The sequence below is a fragment of the Diachasmimorpha longicaudata genome, chromosome 1 (assembly GCF_034640455.1).
Source record: "Diachasmimorpha longicaudata isolate KC_UGA_2023 chromosome 1, iyDiaLong2, whole genome shotgun sequence".
Lineage (NCBI taxonomy): Eukaryota > Metazoa > Arthropoda > Insecta > Hymenoptera > Braconidae > Diachasmimorpha > Diachasmimorpha longicaudata.
In genome coordinates this window covers 5,073,824-5,097,243 of record NC_087225.1, presented here as the reverse complement: position 1 = coordinate 5,097,243, position 23,420 = coordinate 5,073,824, and the positions used below count along the sequence as shown (strand labels likewise).

General features: G+C 36.5%; 1 protein-coding gene and 1 long non-coding RNA gene across 4 annotated transcripts; both read left to right on the top strand.

Moving 5' to 3' along the window:
• The first annotated feature begins 947 nt into the window (after positions 1 to 947).
• LOC135160834 (uncharacterized) lies at positions 948 to 3,443 on the top strand. Of its 3 annotated transcripts, none has more exons than XR_010298639.1 (5): positions 948 to 1,241; positions 1,362 to 1,530; positions 2,047 to 2,309; positions 2,494 to 2,618; positions 2,865 to 3,443. XR_010298639.1 is itself a non-coding variant. In XM_064117892.1 (4 exons), exons 1-4 carry the CDS (start codon positions 1,171 to 1,173, stop codon positions 2,869 to 2,871), a joined length of 510 nt encoding a protein of 169 aa, XP_063973962.1. In that variant the 5' UTR covers positions 948 to 1,170; the 3' UTR covers positions 2,872 to 3,443. The 3 variants fall into 3 exon arrangements, 1 of the variants encoding a protein (XP_063973962.1); XR_010298640.1 differs by adding an exon at positions 1,874 to 1,937 and having other exon boundaries at positions 2,047 to 2,618; XM_064117892.1 differs by lacking the exon at positions 2,494 to 2,618.
• Positions 3,444 to 10,992: 7,549 nt separating this feature from the next.
• On the top strand, positions 10,993 to 13,146 carry LOC135160790 (uncharacterized). The gene is made up of 2 exons (XR_010298632.1): positions 10,993 to 11,201; positions 12,724 to 13,146. It is a non-coding gene; the product is annotated as an uncharacterized LOC135160790 (long non-coding RNA).
• The last annotated feature ends 10,274 nt before the right edge of the window (positions 13,147 to 23,420 follow it).

Below are 23,420 nucleotides of genomic sequence, written 5' to 3'. Positions count from 1 at the left end.
CAGTTTAAGCCCCCCAACAAGTTATCAGTTTACCTCAATATTTTCCTTCCCTTGTTAGTTGTTTCTCCACAACAATTGTATTGTCCATTTTGGAGCATTCAGTAATCAAATGGGTGATTAACGAGTGCAATAATAATGAGCTGTCGCATCACCAAACGCAACATTACGTAATAATATTGTGTATTTTTTTATTTTCCTCTCTCTCAAACACTTTCACGTACGATCATCTCTTTACTCTCGTTATCAGACACGTCACTTTTTAGAGCATTCGTTTATTATCGTTGATTTTATTCCAGTGTATTGAATAAACTGTTAGCTATTATTGTATGAGCTCACACTTCAATATTGTGGCAAAAAACATTATCCCACACTGAAGGATAATATTACGGGAGAACGTACTACCCAATCGACTGAGTGTTATAAAAAATAAATAAATGTATCGTGTAGATATTTGCTTAATAAAAAAGTAATGAAAAACGAGATTTAGAATCCGAGACTTTCGCAAAAGTTACAAGAGGAGAAATACCCAACAGTGGGCCGAGACTCGACCAATGTTCGCTTATCCTCGGCCGACTGTCGGCGATGCGTCCCTTCAAACCAGGGAATACTCCCCCTAATAATATGTTCTATATGTTTCACAGAATTATCGATGAGAAGCATAAGTTTTTCAGAACCTGTCTCGAATTTTCAGGAAACAATCGATAAATTACATTTCACGCGGAGAGAGATATTCAATAGAAATTACACGGAGAGAATTACATGTAGGACGACTAATCTTTTTTGTGTGGAATAAAACAAAGGCAAAAGTGGGTATGAGTGAGATAGAAGTATGTCGCCAGAATGAGTAAACCTAGACTGTAATATTTAGACGATTGACAAGATTTGAATGTTTATATGATTGTATCGAATGCCCGTTGCGTGATAGAAGGAAGCGCCAGTCCTATCCTATTATAAAAAGGAGACCCGTGTACAGATCGATATCGATATTTCTCGAAGAAATATCTCGAAAATGCGTAAGCGTAAGACAGAAACCGAAGCGACATCTGTCGATTATATTAGTCGCACATTGGGCTGGAACAAATGAACCGGTAAAAACCATCACATTTGGCAACGTGTTTGAGTGTTTTTATCCTATTATAAAAAGGAGATAATTTATAATCGTGAAACATCATGACATCTCCACCTATTAAATATACGACCAACAGAGCCATTGATCATTTCAATGTTGCAGCTACACTCATGTAAGTATTCCTATTATTATTTTAAAAAAATGAACATATTTCAAAAATTTATTATGCATTCAATCATCATAACCTATCATTGACACGTGTTCGGAGAGTAATTTCATTTTTTTTTCTTAGGAAAATCATCGGCTACGTCGACAGCATTGAAGACCTGAGAGAGTTGCCAAAGTCTCCATCTAAGTGGATTTACAAGTGCATTTTAAATAACAATGATGGCAGAAGGGTTCGCATACTTTGCTCGGGGGATGATGCTCTCAAATACAAGGATGAGATCAAGATGTATCAGGTACAGGTGATTTCCATTCAAAAAGAAAAAAAGTGAAATTGTCACATATAATACCACAAGAGTGGTAGGGAACCTAGAGGGAAATACTCGATAATGTTGAAGATCGAGTGGTATTCAGGAGATTATTTTTCCTATCCAAATTTCGGCAAAGAGAATTGTGCCATGAAATGAAGAGAGGTTTATTTGGTTAAGTTATCGTTTGTTTTTTTTATATATAGCCTACCGGCAGAATTATGAAAAAATTATCGCATATAATACCACAAGAGCTCCGAAATTATCGAATATTTCCCGATAGGTTCGTTGCAAACAAATGAACGTAAGAACGTACGTTATTTATTTGTAGGGAACCTTGAGGGAAAAAAAATATCAACGAATAAATAACATAAATGCCCAGTTCAGTTTTCTAGGTCAGTTTTCTGTTTTGGAAACAAAATGAATATCTATATGAATATCTATGCGAATATCTGAATGAATATCTATGAGAATATATGAAAAATTTGAAATTTTACTTTTTAGATAATAAAAATCACTGGAGGGATTATTAAAGCGGCCAATCCACAGTATCGGCGATCAACGGACACTGTGAGCGACAAAGAATTTCAATTTGCACGTAGGAGCACTTTCGACATCTTTGGCACATTTAACATTACGAATGGAGCTGACAATGGAAGGTCGAAGGTCATCTCATATAAAAAATTGAGATGGAGAACGTTTGTGCTGCTCGCGGGCCAGTCCAGATCACTGGATGGCTCAAAGAGCCATTCAGAAGCATTACCACGGTAAGTGGTTCGAGTTATGGATCTGGCATGTTTTGCACAAGGGTCCATCGCATGACCATTCACGTGGTAACATACATCCCGAGAGAAGATTTGATCGAGGGAATCAAAATGACCATTAAAGGTCGAGTTGATTGTCGTGGGGATGGTTTTGTTCTGAATATTAACAGCATGGATGACATTGCAGTCCTGACTGAGGATGTAGCCCTCAATGAAGATGAGTTGGATGATGCTGTCGAAGCACCTCCTCTCATTCTCAAACGAGGGGCAGCTGAATCTGCATCTGGAGAGGCGATGGACGTCGCGAATAAGGTACTTTTTTTTATTAATGGTTATGGTTATCCAAATTTAATTACTTTTAATTTTTCACTATTCTCCCTTCAATGCAAGAGAATATTGCAATATTTTCATCTAATGTTGGCTTAGTTTCAAGCAGAATTCAGTATAATATTTTCATTAGAACATTAATAAAAAAAATTTTCTATGGAAATATAAATGAAAATGCATTGAATCATTCATTAAACAGTTATTAAGAACAGATAATCTTTTTTGTTTCAGAAACTGAAAGCTGAATAGCTTTAATGACGTGCTATTTACTCTGGAAGTTCAATTGCAAAATTGAAAATTTTTTCTATAACAAGTTCTAGACTGTTATTTTTTCACACAAAAATTGAGTTCTATAACAAGTTTAACACTGTTATTTTTTTACGCAAAAATTTAATTCTATAACAAGTTTAATACTGTTATTTTTTTACACAAAAATGAAACATTGACAAGCTTGAGCTCTTTAAGAATCTGATTTTTTACTTTTAAAGACTGCCAACTTCATAGCAGTAAGGTTAATACTCATTTAGCTTTAACAACCAAAACAGATGGAATTATAATAATCTATTCATGAACATTAGTATTTATTCAGAATTTATTTCAATATATGGCCCTGTTTTTGAAGAAAAAGTATTACTAAACATTTGTATTTTTTATATATAACAGAGAAAACTGAAGACTAATTAATTTTATGATTAAAGTAGATAAAGCTCTCCGGAATCACAGATAAGTGATACAAAGGATGTATTCATGTTAATGTTTGTTCATATTTCTTAACATATGTTGTAATGTCAATTATAATTGTTGGAACATTATTTTTGTTTTCATTTCAAAATCCGTCCCACTCCTGTAAATGTTTATTGAACGCAAGTGGCATAGATTTGGAGTTAATGGTTTCATTAATAAAAATTTAAAACGCGATTTTTTTGCAGACATTCAGTTTGAACCTTCCCTACGGTTGTAAGTCGCAGGTATACACCTTGGTGCGGCAACAATGTCTCCTGCACTACTACTCACGAAAAAAAATTCGCAAGCAGCGCTGTTCTTGGTTATGTGAAGGGAATAAATAATCTCAATCGCATAATTTGATGTTCACAAATAATTAGAAAATCTTTAATTATTAGATTAGATTATTATGAGACTAAGAACGCCCTCTTCCTGACTTGACTGATTGCTGTCGCTATTATAGCTAAATCTCGAATTTGCGGAAATGTTCTCGATTCTGTATACCGTATGCTGCCTCGCACTGTATAGTATATGCAATCTTAGAGCAATCGAAATATATTAAGATTTTCCCAATTGTCTTTTTCCATGAGTTTTAATTTTAACTTCGAAGATAGAATAAGAGCATTCATTTTCTAGAGTTTTCAATTCTTATGATTTGGAAAAGATGGCGCGTGCGTAGCACGCGCGGACGATCTCGTTTATTAAAGGAGAAGCACATAAATTAAGTTAGCTACGTAAGATATTTGCTAACTTCATGCGTAAGACTTTTTCCTTATTGGTCGTTCGGGTTCATAGTGGACGAGATCACCAGCGCGCCGAATTTGAATTTATTCCATAGTAGAACATGTATAAATTTTCGCTGGTGACTTAAACAATCAATTAGTAGAATTTATGGAATTGTTCATGTTGCCCGAAAATGAGGTAGTTTCGTTTCATCGTTATGATAAGTCACCATCGAAAATATTACATGTTCTACTTCGGAATAAATTCAAATTCGGCGCGCGAAGCGCGCTGGCGGTCTCGTGTAAGATTAAGCGGAAGAGGGAAATGATTTTCGGGAATGAGTGCGACGTGTGTGGTATTTCTTTGTGTATTTATGTGTGTCCTATGAGTGGAATGAGTTTGAGAGAGAAATAGTATGACAGAGTGAGAAAGAAAAGTATTATAAACAAATGAGTATGGATGGTGCGAGAGGACGATATATGATTCAGTCTCAGGATGAGAGTTGACCAGTTAAGATCATGGACCTTTATCATACCCGATTTAATTTTTATTATCATTATATATTTTAAGTTTGATTAAAATTATTGCTGTTCCCTGTACCCTGATTCTACATACATTATTGAAAAATTACCTGCCTGTGCCGTAATCTGCCAGTCAAAACAGTATTCAGTCAAAATGACAGATAGGTTTCGCATTATTTCACCGAACATTTCATGCTTTTTCTGAAACGTTTTGAACTTTTTCCTGAATATTCACTGAAAATGTGCGTGACTGTTCCGTGATTTTTATCGAATATTGTTTTGGCTGAAGATTACGGAACAGACACGTAATTTTTCAAGAATTTTTCTCTCCGTGTACGTGTTGTTCCATAATTCCGAAGTGATATCCGGTTATAGGAAATTTTACGGAATAGTTACCGGATTTTTTCGTGAAAGTTCCGCAATGTTCATCTAAATCGTCTGTGAAAAATTGCGATACACTCTAATGACCTTGAAATTATTGAAAAAGTGTGTAGACGATATTTGGCAATGAGAAGAGGGTGGGTGTACCTTCTCACTGACACTCGGACAATACAGCCGAGGGGTAGCCCTGTCGCACATTTCGCTTCCTGCTTATGGCGTCTGCACAATGCCTATTGTCGTGGGCTATGGTACCATGTGTGCTAGACGCTTTTCACTGAAGCCAGCCACACTCGACGAGAAAGACGGCGACCGCTAGTGCAGCGGATAACAACTTGTACTTTGCTTTGGATGATTTAACATCGATTCTAACATTCAATTTTTTTCAGTTTCATTCGGAAGAGTATTTACAATTGTTGAGATTCTTCGCGGCACTCTTGAGGATATTCAAGCTCTTTGGACATTTTATATCATTGAATTCTTCTTCAATATTTGCAGCTCAACACCAGAGCTTTCATTTCAATTTCATTTAACCCCAGAAGAAGAAAATATTTCGATAAAAACTAGTCTATCGTTTTATCAAAGTGCATGAGTCATCCCTTCGATCCCGATGCTGAGTAATAATTACTGTTGAGTCGTGATATTCAAGTCTTTCTTGATTTTTTGTTCTTATTAGGGCTATGTAAATTATTACTGGGTAATTCCCCAACATCTGTCCCTCAATTTCCGCCGCTTAGTTCCCATCATTTGCGCTATCCACCTTATTTTCCTCTTTTTGCATTTATCCTAATAAAATCATTTTCAATATACTAAAATTGCTAATCCTATGTCACTACATCTCTGCTCCCCATGACCATCACAAGCGTCTCAGGGGACCTTGACCCTACCTGAACTTTATGAGTCCCAATATTTGCAGTATTATATTTATATTATATTTCTAATACTTCTTTACTCCGGGAATTCCTCAATTTGACAATACGGAGCCAATCACAGTGTTTCCTCCCAGGACTTTGTTAACTGTATAAAAGCTGCGACTTGTTCATTTTTCTTTAGTTACAATTGACAGTGTAAACGCTCAATACAGTCCACTGTATCACTGTACAAATCCGAATAAAATAAATATATTCTTTATTTTTATTAAGAAGTGTTGTGTTTTTGAGTTTTGATCAATCCATCTTAACATCCGGACAAGGTCTACCACGGCGTTCGGAAGTATCTTTCAAACGATATAATTACTATATATTGGATATGGGGTATATAAATGAATATAAAATGCAGTGGATTAAATGCAGTGCATTTAACTTCATCTTTTTTCGAAAGGGCACGAGGGCGAAATGTCTGTTCTCTACGGATCTCTAGACGAGACTAAAAACTGATTACAAAACATAAAAGAAAATTCCTCACCTAAATGAAAGAACTCTATTCTTTCTCCCTATGAAATTATTGTTTATGTTTATATATAAACACTCGGAGGGTACTTCGGCGCCGTCCACGTTGATTCGTTTCTGTAACCGTCATTTCTCTTTCAATTAATTCTATGAACTTAACTTCATAATCCAATACTATATGATGATGAAATTTCATTTTAGGTTAGGAAAATTTTGTGCTGATAAAGGAGAAAATTACTGGGTCGGTAATTGCATAGACGCACTGTGCATCCCCTAAGAAATAAACTAGAGTGAATAATGAAAAGCCCAAAGGATTGCCAGTGTATCCAACATATTTGAAAGTCGTAGCGGAAACTTTGATAAATTTTTCGCTGACATTTGCCGTACAAAAATAAAAAATCGAAAAAACCGCGGGAATTCCCTCATTGTGCGACCACTTAAGGGTCGAACTCAAGTCAACTACGGGAAGGGTGGGTCATGGGAATAGCCGGTTTGATGCATACTACAGTGGTAGATTCACTTGGGGGATGAAAAGAAAGCGAGAGAGAAAGGGGGAGGATGATAGTAGGTATAATAAATTTCCGTGGTCCGTCGGAGCGGGAAAAGTTTCCAGTTACCAAGACGATGAATATTTTAGCGTTGTACCCGGGTGAGCTCGTCCAAGGGGCAAGGGGGGGAGGTGGTGCGAGGGTCGTATAATTAGCGGTTAAATTCAAATTTTGGATATTACGTAAAAAGTTTAAAAGCCAACGGGCGCGAGGAGCAAAAAAGAAAATGAGACAAGTGCTGGGGTACTCGGTGCTTGTCCGGAGTTATTCTCCAAACCTCTCTCGTCGTCTAGCCCTTCTGGACCCTTATCCGCATAAAAATAGGGACAAAATGAACGGGGAGAGAATGGAATTTTTTGATGAAACAAATAAACGTTGCTAAATAAAGGGAATTGAGATGTAAAGGGCATTACGATGGAGAGAGAAGGGGAATACGGAGTGGGAAGGATGTCATCACTGTCGATATCTCGATTATTCCCTTTCGTATTCCGTAAAAAGGAGAAGACGGTGAGGCAGTTGCACCATATTGGCAGTGCCGTCTGCGTTTTATGGCCAACGTATTCAGCATTTTTTGGATTTAGAAAGGGGCAGGGTACACGTACCATTATATCGTACACGATCATTTCTTGTTTGATGCGAATGGCCTTGGCATTTTGTTTTGGCAGCGAGGCTGACTTCAATATTACTCACGGAGGAATATTTGAGAAAGGTGAGAATGAAATTGGTAGCGGTGAGCGAATAAATTGACACGCCTTCGATTTATGACTTCATCGAATTATCAAGCTGATCGGGTTATCGGGGAGAAGCGATCGAACGAATGTTTTCAAGTGCAAACAGCTCAAGTGGACACTTGAAAACAGATGACGGGAGTGTAACGTTGAATTTTTAATCAGATACAAAAACAACAATTGAGAGACAATTGGAGAATGACGAATAATAAAAACATGAGAATTTCGTTATCTTCGTGAGTGGAAAACAAAATAAATTTGTTGGAACATATGGTTACATGAGATAAGTCATTTCGTCAATAATTATCCGATCGACAAAAACAAATTTTCTTGCTTCACATAAATGTTCACCCGATTTTCAAATTCTATTTAAGTTTTTCTCTTGAATCTAATTGAAGATATTTTTTTAAAACATTCTCATATGTTCGATCAATCATTGAATCATTCATGAATAGCCTAATGAACGTCAATAAGTTGAAACCAATCAACTTATTTGTTTTTTCAATAAAAAAAATTTGCTGACCACAAATACATTAAAAGCCTGTCATTTAAACAATTACGATGTACAATAAATAAAATATAAAGAAACCATTGACTGAATGATACAGAAGTGAGAAGAAAAATCTGAATCATTTCTCGGAATTTCGAACGTAATGTAATTTTTTTTGAATTCCCTCTTTCCTTCTCAAATTACGCAGTAATGATATTCTTTGCGAGATATTCAATTACTCTCACCTCGTGACTAATACGTTATCGTGACTAATTGAATAGCATTAAATCGGATAACCCTAGAATTTATTCTCATGTGATACCAATGAAGCACGCAATGCGATGGGAGGAGGGGGCAGGGGGAACAGAGAGGAAGAGGATTGTACAGCATTCGAGATTGAAGAGGAACGTGAGAAAAGTTGGTGAAAGTTATTCGGTACTAGAGAGCGAGAGGAATCCTATGTCAGAGTCAAGATGCTGCAGCCAATGTCAGTGACTCGAGTGTGACCTTTATTGAGAGAAGGAGAAATTGGCGAGTTATTTTTACTTATTCACAGTAATATTCAACTTTTAATGCAGATGCAAAGTGGAGAATAAAGTGGAAAACTTTCAGCTGTTGACTTTCTAAACAATTTCTTGATAATTAGGGGTTTCGTAATTGAGTGAATGAGTATGTGAGGAGATTCTTTGATATCCGAGTGGGGATTACGAGGTGATAGTAACCTTGAGTATATTTTACTCTGGAAAATGGAGATCTACGGAAATTACAGGAGTCAATCAAGAGTTTTGGTGAATGGGAAGAAGTTGGAACCACGGAACCATCAATTTTGATGTTCAGAAATTAAAGCAATAAAAATGACTTCCAGGACATGTAGAAAAAAAACGAGAAATATTACGATTAATCGGGATGAAAAGACTTCATTTTTCACACATTCGGAAAAATTGTATTACATAAAGACAAATGTTATTGAAAAAATTAGTAAAGTTCCCGAATTTTAGGCGACAGAAAGATGAAGATTTCCGAATTTATTTAAATTTTCAATTTAATGTGAATATTCGGTGTCAAAATGCGTTAAACTCTCGATGAAATCCAAAATTTTATGATTTCTTTCCCCCTGAATCGTCTTTATTATCACATTTACCCTTCCCTTTGATTTTTCTACAAAATCTTGAGTTTTAAACGTCAAGATTTTCTGAAATTTCTGGACGATTGTCGCGGAAAATGCAGACAAAAATTTTAAACAGTGACATAGATTAAAAAAAAAATTAATTTCCTCAGTGTGAGATAAGAATTTTCAAGTAGTGTTCCAGAAACTTCACCCCTTCCGTTTTAACAGCGCTGAATATTCATGTGCAATTAAAAATTCAACTTGAGTTGTGAAATGCGTCTTACCCTTTCTTTAAGCTGATAAATTCTCTCGAATTTTTCTTGAGCCGCGTAATTTTATTTCGTTTTTACCGCGCGAATGTGATTTAACGTCTCTCGCCTGAAAATAGCGCATAAACTCTGCATGAAATTTCATGTTTTTATCGAGAGCAGTGCATTCCAGACATTTCACTCCATACGATTCCCCTACTTCATCTCCTAACTCTCGTCTTCTTATCCACACTGAGCGCAATTAAACCCTCAAAACATTTTCTATTCCCCATATAAATCCATTAACATAAACGAGAGAATGTAATATGCTATACTAAATGGTAATCATAGAGCAAATAACCAACTACACGAGTTACATCACTCCAATTAGTTTCTCATAATTAATTGCTAGCGTTTTTTGCTGATCAGACTCTGTCGACTACTAATTTTTAAAAGAGTATCATTAAATGCAATTTAGGAAGAAAATGGTTGTATTTCTAAATTAACAGAGTTTACAATTTAAACATCAAAATTGTTAAGAGGTCTTGAAACCCGAATTCCTTAAGGTTTTTAAATTATTAGTTTGTTTTCCTGTTAATATCATTCGAGAATTTACACCTGACCATCGTCTGAGGATATTCACCTATTTACTTAATTACAAAATCCGTTTTTACCTACTGTATTCGAAAAACAAATTATTTCGAATGAAGAAGAATGTTTAAAAAATAACGAGTTGATCTGACAGTCGATTTATATTTTTTCAAAGGACCTAGGAATATCCTGCAGTCGATTGCGACGTTTTTCGCGGTTCCCTGGGCCCTGAGTCTTTGGGCAAAGGGGGGAAAATGAAGAATCTAGTTTTCACGAATCTCTTGATAAATTAAATGAGCTGATGTTATTTCAGTTCTATTGGCTTCTTGAAACAATATTCGATTGTTCTGGCCTAAAATTGTTTACACGTATGCGGACGCCGCCTAAAAATTTAATTTTCGCACTTTTTGGATCATGTGAGATCGGCATAATGCAAAAACTCTAGAACTTGATTTTGGACGATTAAAATGATATGATTCGTTGCGATGAAAATAATAAAATAAAACTGTAAAAATTCGATCGTTAATTTAATCGTCAAATTAAAGATTATCAGATTTTCTGGTTAATTTTAACCGAAAATATTTTAACAATACAATCGTTGAATCCATAAACATACTCCATGGCATAACCTCCATTACTATTGATGATAACCCCCTGTACTGCGCCGTCAATATAAAAAAATTGGAATAATCCGGGCGCAGTACCATTTAATCATGATGAGTCGATGATTGAAGCAGTTTTCACCGAATTGTACTCAAACAATATCATCGAAACAATGCGTGTTCCGATGATGAGTCACCCGCTGCTATTCAAACAGTGATTGGCCCGTACCCTATCTGCCACCCCCTTCCTCCCAACACCAGAAGAATTCCGGAATGGTGGTACGTTGAATTTGTTATCAGTATTAGTTCTGCTATACCAGTTTGTGCGCTTTAAACTCCAGCGGAGAGCATCGCAGTTCAAATCTATTTCTCAATATCAGGTTTATCTGACACAATCTCTATCGATCCAACATGTCGATCCATGGGAATCCAACGATTAGTTACACATTCCATGATCCACACAAAAATCGCTACTACATAACGTACGTTACAGCGAATGATGCAACCAGATTACACACAGGTGAATTAAATCTACTGATGTGAGAGAGAAAGCGGGGCAATATGGGCTGTTATTGTATTGTTTTGACACGGGTAGAATTTTCCGTGGAAATTTTTGAACGATTTGAGAGAAAGTTTGAGCCGGAAAATTTCAGTTTTTCGAATTTTTGGTCATTATTTAGAATCGATCTCACCAGTAAATTTCAATTTATTTGCTATTAATATATTTTTTCAATACACGCAGACAAAAATTGGTGAAAAATTCCGTGCTTGTTCCGTAATTTGACAGTCAAAATAGTATTCAGTAAAAAATACGAAATAATTACGCATTTTTTCACTGAACTTTTCATACTTTTGATGGAAAGTTGTGGACTTTTTCCTGAAAGTTCAGTTAAAAAGTGCGGAACTGTTCCGTAATTTTGATCGAATATTGTTTTGACTGGCAGATTACGGAACAGTCACGTAATTTTTCAAGAGTTTTTTTCTGTGTGTATAATTGTTTTAAGGCTCAGAGAATACAATCGACAACAACAACAATTTGAAACAGAAAAAAATGAAAAGCAACCGCAAATACCGCGACAATTGCGAAATTCTTGTCGTATTTCACACGCATTTTCGCACTAGATGTGAACTTTTAGACGTTGTGTACTGGGGTTTGGTTTGTGGTTGGACTATGGGGTTGGAACGCAAGGGACGCGGGTTCGCATCCCGGCTGCGTCGCCAAATTACCTGACATTCTCAATACTGTAATTTTAGTGCCCAGAGGGAGGCTCGTAAAAGAAGCGACTTCACCTGGGTAGCTCTTTCCCTCAAGGGTAGTTTTCTCTCGTCCTTCGGTGAATGTGGTGCAGAGGGATAAGAGCGAATCGTAAACCCGAATGAGTATACGAGAGAAAGAAAAACTAGGTGTGGATATTGTAGTCTAGTTTGTTGTTTGTTGTAAAACTTGTGACTCAAAATTCTGCATTCCATTCAGCGACGATATCAACACATAAGATATATGTTTCGTATTTCAAAATTATCTAGAATTTTTCTGGAAAATCGTCTGTTATCACTTGTTATTTTTATCACTGAAGCTACGGGTAAAAATTTAAAATTAGTGAATAATTTTTATCTGACCCGCTTTGATCATTGATTTAATACAATGATTTCTATCATAAATATATCACTCTATAAAATATTATAAGTTTTCCCTTTCAATTTTTACGTTCGATAACAATAAAAAATCGTAGGGTTCCCAAAATTGTCCAGCAGATATGAACCGCAATTTTGCATTAAAAATTCATAATTCCCTGGAGAAATTCGCGGAAATGATAAATATCAGTTGAATGAAAAAAAATCGTGAGTCACCTTGAACTTCCAAGAAATCTTCCGAGTCCATTAATTTCTCTTTTAAATAAGATTTCAGCTCTTTTTCCCGGGAATTCCTCGAAATTAATCTGCCAGTAAACAATTATTTTTTCGTTCCTAACACCTGCCGCTCCCCAACTATCTTATCTCCAGCACGCAATGCTTATCAACCTTCCTGATATCTGAAATTTCAGACGTACAGTTCGCCACAGACATATTCTACCGCATCAAAAGTATTCAGGACGTCCTCCAAGACGCCGGTGTAACCAGTACAAGGCCATTCTATCGTTCATCGAGTAATGGACAAATACACAGTCTTCCAAACCAAAAGATCGTGCATCTTCCCTCCATCGGATTATCCCCAAGATGGTTTACTTATTATCCTACACCAGTGCAGCGTTTCGTATATCCTGGCAAGAAGAAACATCATATCTCCTTTCCATCCTTCTGACACACAATACCGAGAGTCCCCAAGAATGTGATATTTCCCAATGTATTTAACCCAAATACCTTTTCACCGCAAATAGACAGTGAAATGGTACAATTATCCGTTGAAACTTATTAAATTTAATGAATCATTATAGTTTTACGCAGGAATAAATCGTCAAATAATTGTCCATGAGTGGAGCCTTCATATACATGAACGAATAGCACCAACTTTCTCCAAAAATTCCCAATGAAAATCAATCTCCCATTGTGCCACTTGAATTGACTCGTGTGCATTGTGTGGGCCTTCATCAATTTTTAAAAAACATAATTTAACCGATTGAAGCCAACACGCACCCTCTCAACGCACATATGTATAAAGCGAAAATGAAATCAATTAGCATTGCGCACACACGATAATTCAGTTATAACATAACCCGGAACAATAATAATTGGTGCCGTGTTGAAAAATTTTTCACAGCCCTATGGACAAAATAATTTGGCAACAGATGCGCTCTGCGTTTTCCGAGTCCATCCGACCAAGAATAATCGGGCAATAGCAACGGTAACCAGGGCATCCCCTTCCTCCATCGCTTTACACACGTACACTCTCACACTATAGCCAGTGTCACCAATGGCGCCAGAGGGGATAACAGACGAAACAAAAAGAAATTATATTTATTTTCATTCGATTCTTCACGTTGAGGGGAAAAAAGCATTTCCAGCTTTTTTGGAAGTCAAGATGTCGCTAGCCAAAGACATGGATTATTTGAATTATATACAAATTGAGTCAAGTTAATGGGGTCATTCGAATGGTTCGTGATGAAGCGGTTCTTCGAATGGGAAATTAATTTTTATTTCGGTTTTGGTGGGCATTTAATAGGTTTTTAAAATGGAAAGAATGTCTCATGGATTAGAAATGAAATTGTTTATTAGGATGTAATGGCCTTTCATTTGGATATAATGAATAGTCTATTCGATTCTAATATGTTTATTCAGAATTAATTAATTATTACGGGCAGTTACTGATTGTAATATTTTCATGTAATGAGTAAATGAACTCATTGATTTCAATGATAATATATTCTGGAAATTAGTGAGCAAATCGGGTGTTTTCAAATTTGTTACTGTCATGAATGTCATATAAAACAATAGTTACCCGATTATGTAACGTTCCATTTGCAATGAATCGAGAGTTCAATTAATCAGTCCTTAATCAGGGTAATTAAACATGTAATTCGCACATCATAGATCACTTTAACTTCCTCAAGTCGTGACAAAGTTCAGCAGAACTTAAAATTGAACCTTAACTGAATTAAACTAATTAAATTAACTTTTAGTTACCTCGGCAGGATTCGCGATTACTATTTTGCCATCGTAATTTGTAATTTTATATTCTCTTCATACACTTGTTACCATAAAAGTTGTTTCCACGTACCCTTCAAAAATTATTGAACATCATCAAGTCATGTTACTCACACTGAATCGTAAATTGTGTGGCGAATATTCTCGAGGGAAAGAAATGAAAGGAGTGAGGAACTTCTTTCTGAAAATATATCCAGGCGGAAATCGTTAGAATGAGGTGTTTGAAGCCATATGTGTAGACACTAAAGGTCACTTTCGTAAGAGTTTGAAAGCGAGAGCACTCTCAACACGATCGCCGTTGGCCGCCTTTACTTCTGATTTATAAAGGCTTTTAGTCGGCGCACAGTCGACGGCAAAAAATCACCCCCCGCTGAGTGGCACAAGTGCAAGTTTGTGCGAGGTCCTAGTTGTCCGGTATTGGACCCTTCGAGATAAGCTCTCAGAACGCGACGTTTTCCTGGCCGAAGTGTGATACATATACATCAACTACACATTTGCACAGACATTAAGGGGTGGGGACTTTACAAATTGAAGATATTGCACGGGATTCTCAGATCATTTTTCTTGAGATGTTAACGGGATCGGAAATTGCCAATGACGGCAATAGAAATGTAGAGCAATCGTGTCCGAAATGCAATCGTAACTGTTCGTTTATTGAATTCAGTACTTTAAGTTGAAGCCTTGGGACCCTGATTTTGTTGCGATCTTAATTATTTGTTTAGAAATTGATTTTTCTTTATAATTGGTGCTTTTCCATCAACTCCATTGGCAAAAAAAAAGTTAAATTTCACGAACAGTTGGCTGTTAATTTTTAGCGCAGTAGCATTGAACGCAATTTAATTATCAAAAAATTATGAAAATTTGGGATTTAGGATAGGGTAGGGGTACCCTACCATGAAAAGTTCAGAATCTCAAGTTACATGAAGATGAAAATTTCTCATTCAAATGAAATGGATTTAATATAAAATGGACCGGAAAAGTGTAGTTTTATTTCTGAGACCATACAAATTTGCAGAATTCATCACCGGAATTCAGAAGAATTTTGTTGATAGTATCCACGGGGGGAAGAAAAATTATTTTTACCAAATAAAAAAAAGAAATTCTTATTTTTCCAAAATTTTCGTTCTTCAGGCTAATTATTCCCAACGGGGATTGACTTGGGTTTAAATTATAATAATCATACTACTCTAGACAATGGGTATTTCGTACGTGACCTTGAATGAACTCCAATCAATAATTATTTCGTTTTTCTAAAGTTCTGAGTTTCTTGAGGGAAGAATTTCGATGAATTACTTAATCCTCATAATTATTACAGGAGTTCATTCAACGTTATAATTAATATAATCGTGTTCTAGAACAATATAAGTGACGCAGTTCAAACCTAATGGGAATCCTAGTCAGGAAATTACTCGATTTCATTAATAAATAATTGAAAAAATCAATACTTTTCTCAAGTAAATGGATATTTGGCAGAAATAAGTGTTTTTCTCCATGAACTCATCAAAATTTACTGACTGCCTTTCTCCATTTAAATTCACCAAATAAATTTCTGGAATTCATTCCCAAATTCAAGTGATAATCGCCAACGATAATCAACGTCATCCTGATCAGTATCCAGGTCATAGACTCCACGAGTAACATGTACCACAAAATAAAACTCTTTCTTCATCTTTCTTCATCCAATAGAAAACTACAGTTGATTCAAAATTAACTCCTACAAACGGTCGAGAGATCTATAATCCAGACAGTGTGTGGGGTGACTGAGGAGAATAAATAAGTGAATGAAAAAAAAAATGAGAAGGAATGAGAGAAGAGCTGAGGGTGGAGGAGAAAAAGAAGACGTCGAGAATGGTTTAGCTATGGCGCACCGGGGGAAGTAGAGTCGCTGTACTGAGCCCGGGGTGACGGCTATGAATTTAAATTTCTCTAATTAGGAGGCGCGCGCGAATGCCGGCGGCTGCTAGAATAGACCCCGCACTCTCCCTCTCACTCTCGCCCCGTTCAGTCTTTACTCAGTTCCCTTTATACACACGTATACACATCTACTATCCTCAACGGTTGGCAAGTACCCATCGTCGCTTGACGGGGGTGGAGACGAGGAGGGAGCCTCTGATACAAGGCTGATGTCTCTCTCACACCTCCTCGAGAACTGATGAGAAGAGGGTGAGTTGGATAAAGAGTGGGTGAGGGGAGTTACACCCGCATATCGTGCCAGAGAAACGACGCAACTTGAGCATACCCTACGAGGAGAGAAACCACCTGACTGAGATTTGTTGCTTCTCACGTTCTAACCGAAATTTATTTGACGCTACGGGACCCATGGGTTAATTAACGTCCAGTTGGAGTCCACCTCTGCAAAATGCACTCTACAAAGCAAAGTCTGGTCAATACTTTTTATTATTTCAATTATTGGAGAGAGGCTCAGTTGAGTTCGTCAATGGAAAAAAAAATCTTGCGCAAAAAATATTTGTGGTATTGTTAGATAATGACTCCTGAAATGTCCAGTTAACATGTGGGAAATGATCCACCGGCGCAGGGTGGGCGGATGGGCCCGAACATTGGGCCCAAACTCAGGATCGAATACACGTATGGTCGTAACCCAGGTGAGGGTTTCCAAGCTTGGACGATAGGCTCAAACTTGGTCCAACTTCGGTTACCAAGCCTCGGGATTCCTAGTTTTGACCACGGTTGAACCTGTGGTAATTCCTACGTAAAACCAAGTTTGGCGATTCCCTGTGAATTAAAGCTTGGCTACCAAGGCAATTCCTATCTTGATCCAAGCTTGAGTCTCCGAGCTTGAATTGATAAGTTTGAACCAAGCTCGGGCCAATATATTGTAGAGAAAATTAAATAGTTTATATTATATAAAGATATAAATCCATATTTTTTATAAATAAATATATTATTTATTTATTTTTCTTTAATTTTTTGCAAGTTCGAGAATTTCTAACTGGTTATCGTCGGAGGGCTTTGAGCCAAAACCGGAAAAGTGTTAACAAAATTCGTGGAAAAAAAATTAAGTTGATCGTGATGGTCAATGAAAAAAAAATTAAGTCAGAATTTAAATTGGAAGAATTATCAACTTTTGACAGTTTTGTTTGGCTATACTAATGCTTGGGTTGGGGGGAGCGAGCTGAACATATTTTTTTTCAAGTCAAACTTGGAAGTCGAGCTTGGGTGAAGGCTGATGACCAAATTAGGCTGAAGCTTGATCTCAAATTGGATGACGCTTGCATCAAGGTTGGTCCAAGTCTGCTTGGATCAAACTTGGGATCCAAGCTCGGACTGGCGTTACAAACCAAGGGCTAGCCAAGATTGTTCCAAGCTTGGAAACCAAGATCGAACAAACCTAACCTAGCTTGGCTAGCTTGGCATGGCTTGGCTTGGGCCTAGCTTGGTCCAAGCTTGGACCGAGCTAGGCCCAGGTCGAGGGGTCGATTCTCATGGGAAATAATATGTCTGACAGAGGCTAATATTTATGCCGTAAGTAAGATAATGTTTATGTCTAAGTCCTTAAAATATTGCGTATAACTTCGGTTATGGTGCCGTTGCACTGGATTTTTTACCAAAATCGGGACCAGGTTTGAGATTCACATTTATAGTCCATTTATACTCAAAAAACGATGCGGTCTCTCGTATTAAATGAATAGTTTTTTAATATTTAATTAAAATTTCTAACGTTAACCTTTGATTCAACTCTCGATTCGAACAAGAAAAATACCTCACAGTTCCCGCGAACGCAAATACAGGGAAATATTAACGAAATTAATGAACCTATTTATTATTCCATGACAATAGACGTTCTGTTGGGAAACTAATTACTTCGATAATTAGTACAACCTTTTTTTCTATTTCTCACATTTTTCATTGAAATTTCCAGGTATTGTCATTCACTTTCACCCCATCAAATTGGGGCATTTCGACATCAGAAACAACCAGCAACAGATGAAATCAATAGTGTATTCATAAAATGTTGAAATGGCAATAAAAATGAGAATTTAAATGTTACTATTAACAAAGATAATCATTGCCTCCATAATAACAAATACAACAGTTGGAGCAGTGCTCCAGAATGCGGACAACTTGATTGACTCCTTAATAATTCAAATGCTGTCAAGACAAAGCGAATCTAATTAAAATTAAGAATATGGTATCGAAAGATCAAACGTTAATTACCAAGACAAACGAACAAAAAAAAAAGGGAGAAAAAAAATCACAGTCCCAATGGTGTACATTTTCCTCGAGAAAATAATTTCCTCTTCACCCATTGGGTCTCGTCGAGTCGGTATATTCCAGTTCTGTGAATCTAGCCTCTCAACGAATGAGAAAATGGGGGAGAGGAGAAAATGCCCGAGTGTATAAAGGGTTCGCAAAGTGACTCGAATTGCGCTACGCTCGACTTTATGAGCCTCCGAGTATTGCTAATATCGCCAGAGGAGCGTTAAGGAGGTATACGCAACTCTCTCCTCATCCACACAGCTTCCTCCTCTCACTCTTTCACCCCCTTACCCAGTGCCGCCACCCTCTTTGCTCTGCCTTCACCCCCGGCCGCGCTCCTTTGTCGAAAAGTCGCGCCATATACCACTCTGGGAAAATCCCGTAGACTGTCGAAACTCCTTAACCACTTCTGGTAGACCCTCGGCGACATTTTTAGTGACTATCAAAAACGCAGGAGTTCTAAACCTTAATTATGAGTGATGGAGGCGGGTTACGTTAAAGGGGGATGAGTTGCTCTTGGGAATTGGATTCACCTTCGAAATTTGTTTTGCTCAGGATATTTAAAAAATCAACTTCCCTTCTTCACTTATTGGATCGAAAAAAATGGTTTGATATGGGCGGAGGGAGAATTTTTTTGGCCCCCGGGGTGATATCACTGGCTCTTGACATTTAGTATACGTAAAAGTATATTTCGATACGATTGGTGGAAAATGTTTCTGGGTTTGACGTAGATTTAAAGGACGATCGGAAAGGGAGACGGATCCCATCAGCCTAAAATACTTCCGATTGAACACGACTTTTCGGCATAATGTGCGGAAAATGGAGCTTTGCGCACGGGGTGCGGGCTGGAAATGTCAGTTTACGGACAGTTTATCGACGAAATGCTTTTCGCAACTGTAACGAAAGGTAGGATTTCATTACGCAGGGGGAAAAGTGGCTTTTTCTGCACTGTTCGCGTGCATGAAACGTCTCCACACGTTGTGGTAAAAATACGGTTCAATCCTCGTGAAAAAAATATGGAGAAAGTTATTTTTGACACGTGAGCCAAGCAATTAGATTGTGCTTTTCTGCACTCGTATCAATATGTATTCTTTCTTCACTCTGTGAGGATAAGTGATTTTTTTACACTCGTGTCGAAATAGTAAAAAAATTATGGAAAAGAAGAATGTTTCATCTTAAATTGTTCTTCAATTTTAAAAATCATAAAAACTTCGCGCCTGGAGACAATTTATAAACTATTTACTAAAGTCAAGTAAAAAAAAATATCTTTTCAATACTTTTCATCTATTTTCCATATCTGGCAGTGAAAACCCCAGGCAACCAATGTATCCAACTGATGAATGAAGAAATGTGAAACTCATTCTCGGAAATTTTGTATCGAGAACACTAGAATCGAACATCTGCTAGAACCCGCCACTGATTGAGACGTATAATCATCCCATTAACCCTCTGATCACCGAAATTCCATTACAACTGATTTTCCAGAGTCTCCAGTCACCCAAAGGTTAATTCGTATGCCTCATAACAGTCTCCAACTGCACATGATTCTATTAAAGGGAGAGAAGTTCAAAGACCTCGACTTCTTTATCCTTTTGACATTGACAAATACTAGAAATTAATAAATCAAACGATATATCATAGAACAATATAAATTCATCTTTCAAACTTTATCTCTGTTTATTAATAACTGCCGAGAATTTTTTTATGTAATATTTTGTGTTGAAATTTTTTAACCTTTTGGACTGGAGTAATCTGAACTGTGTGCAATAGCCCTAGACAGATCGAGACGCATAATTAACCCACTAATTCCCTGATTGTCAGAATATTTGTAGTCATCTGAAGATTTATTGATTGTCCTCATAAGAATATTCGAGTGAAGGAGGATTCGACCAGAGAAAAAAATTTAATTAAATCCTATGAAGCAAGGCCCGAAAAATCTATATAATTTAGGCTAATTTAATGTATACATTGTATACATATAGGACTCACATAAAATATGCATAAAGCATGTATAAATTATTTTAAATATATATTTTTTAGATACAGATCTTTCTGTCTCTAAATTGTCCAACAGAATTTATCTCATTATCTTTGTTACCCTGTGCAGCCAAGAATATCGTGAATTCTCAGTGATTTTTCATTGTGAGTAAGATGAGATTATCAGATTTAACATAGGTATCGTGAAAAATCGAGTAATGAAAATTCTCAGATCTCAGTGTAGAAATATTGGTGCGCGGGTAAACGACTGCATGAAAATCCTTCAGTTTTTACTGAGGCATAACGGCAAAGTTTGATTTTGATTCTTAGGCAAGATGCTCATGCACTCTGCCTTTATTTATCTCGACTTCTTTCTGTATCTCCTACCCTACAACCCCTTCCCCAGGCCAGCCCTACTCATCTCCCACCCGCAAAACTCTCTTGGATTCCGGATTCCGTTTTCCCTCGAGAGCTCCTTTCCTCATTCTCCTCGTAACGGCTATGCATATTTCACCGATTTTTATGTAGAATTCCTCTTGGAACCTCTCCCATCATACTACCTCTTTTTTTACCTCCGTCTTCTTCTTATATAGCCTTTTAGCTTCTTTCCATCTCTCCTTTTCCTCTCCTTTTTTTCATTTTAAACCGATTGTTCCATTTCCGCAGAATTCTATAGTTCCCGATAAAAAAAAAGAAGACAATGAAAAATAAAATAAAATTGTACTACTCTGCCCAATCTTCGAACTGGGGATTTAACATGGATTAATGCCATTTAGCCGCAGCCAGGAGATAAAGCCTCCGAGAATATTCAAACAAGACCCCTCCCCGGAGTTAATGCGAATAAAATTTAAAACCCCGTGAATTCTCGTTTGTTGTAATAAAAGTTCATGCTCGGTATTTCTGATAGTGCATAAAAAATTTTTTTCTGCTCTAATGAATATTTGAAAAAAATTAAATGGATGTGGACACATTTGTTGAAAGTTTTTAATCGAAATTGAAGTTAATAATAGTTTATAAATTTGTAACCAAAATTAAAGTTAATTAATAAAGTTCTTGGAGAACAATGACGAAGTTATAGTTCCATAAAATTTGCAAGGAATTCCGTCAGGAAAATTGAAAATTTTCGCAGGTAACCAGTGAAAAGTTAGAATTCAGGTAAATTATTATTGAATACTTTCAGGTTGATCATTCGCTACTAATTATTGTAATAATCTATCACTTTGCACTGGATAAATATGTTGGGAAATATTAGCGAAACTGAAATTAATTTTTTTCTTAACAGTGAAATTTAGGACACAGTTACTAATTCTCTCTACATTAAATTATCAGTCATGTGATAGTTTTATATAAATTATGAAAACCTTCATCGGCCAAAATTTAAAAAATCATGAAACTCGATAGAATTCACTTCCTGGAAAAGTCAAAAAAACGTTGTCTTGCGTCAGCTTCCAAATGTGAAATTTCATCGAGGTTTAATTGATACCTAAAATTCCACCATTTCCCAGCTCTAATTAAAACTAACGGTCACCTCTGAAGACGGCCAATCAACTGTCCATGAAATTTCATTCATTCTTTCCTCAACCCTGATTCTCGCAATATCCGATCCAACGTCCTTGGCCCAACGCGAAGAAGATAAACCAATAAAAACTGAAAGTTGAATCCAGTTGGCGGAAGGAGTGAGCGGTATCTCCGTGGGAATTTACCACTGCTTCCCCATGTACGTATCGTTAACGAAATAACTGCCATTACATGTCCTCTCATTTATCCCTGAGAATAAAAGAAAAGAACTCTTTTCTTTTGGCCACTGGAATTATCCCTCGGCATTTTTCGTTTCACTATTTGAGTATTCGCGACGTTTGCTCGTCAAGCGACGTTTTCACTGAACACTAGAATTATTACTGTTTATTTTGGTCTCTGTTCTGTCTTCATACTCAGGTAAAAAAATATATTAAATGGATAAAAAGTAAATACCAATGGGGACAGAAGAACGAGGCAAATTATCAAGTTCGAATGTGTGCAAATTAACTGAAATGTGAGAGTCAGGGCCTGAGGGTATACACGGAAGAGGGACAATATAAAATGGAGAAAAGCAAAGCCTAACGCCCGTATGATGGGATAGGCGGTTCATTTACATAAACGTAATCCTACTTAGAGGCAACGCAGCTAATTCCCCCCTCGTACATTCTCCTTCACTATCGTTGGAGTATCTCCACTGCTGATATAATGCCCGGCTTCCGCACTCAAAGAAAAGACCGAAATTAAAAGCACTTTTATGATACCTTTAATCATCCCGTAGTGAATCTCAGTGCGTCCATTCATTCATTCATTCAATCGCATAAGTAAATAAATACTTATCGATAATCGAATGAGATTGGGCTGCAGATCAGACGAGACAAGAGGAAGTTTTTTCAAGTCAATCTTGGAGAAAAAACCAAGGGCCTTCTCGTCTTGACGAAAAGAATGTAACTAAAATTATAAACTATTTTGTGTAAATAAATGATTCAAGATAATATGAAATGGCCAATAATATTAGTATTGATTTATAGGAACTTGCCTCATAATTAATAGTATTAATTCTGCAATAAACGAATTATTTTACTGCACGAGGATCATAATAGTAGAATGATATTGTTGTAATCCAATTATTTAGTTGTATAATTATTATGATAATAAAGCTAAAGGAATGAATTTTAAATGTTATAAAAATGTCAATCTATTTATTCATTTATTTTCTCTAATTATTGAAGCGAGAACATTGATGAATTTAATTATGTCATTATCCAACTATTGATTTATGCAGTCATTTATTGATGGATGTATTTGCTTCCTTATTTATCTATTTATTCGAATGACTCAATTAAAAATTGTAACAATCGGTTGAGTAAGTTAAGAGAGTGTAAATCCT

Excerpts from the sequence above, each read along its gene's own strand:
- LOC135160834 (XM_064117892.1), top strand. The coding sequence starts at position 1,171 with ATGACATCTCCACCTATTAAATATACGACCAACAGAGCCATTGATCAT. Across the intron at positions 1,242-1,361 it reads AATGTTGCAGCTACACTCAT|GAAAATCATCGGCTACGTCG; the intron begins GTAAGTATTCCT and ends TTTTTTTCTTAG. Across the intron at positions 1,531-2,046 it reads ATGAGATCAAGATGTATCAG|ATAATAAAAATCACTGGAGG; the intron begins GTACAGGTGATT and ends TTTACTTTTTAG.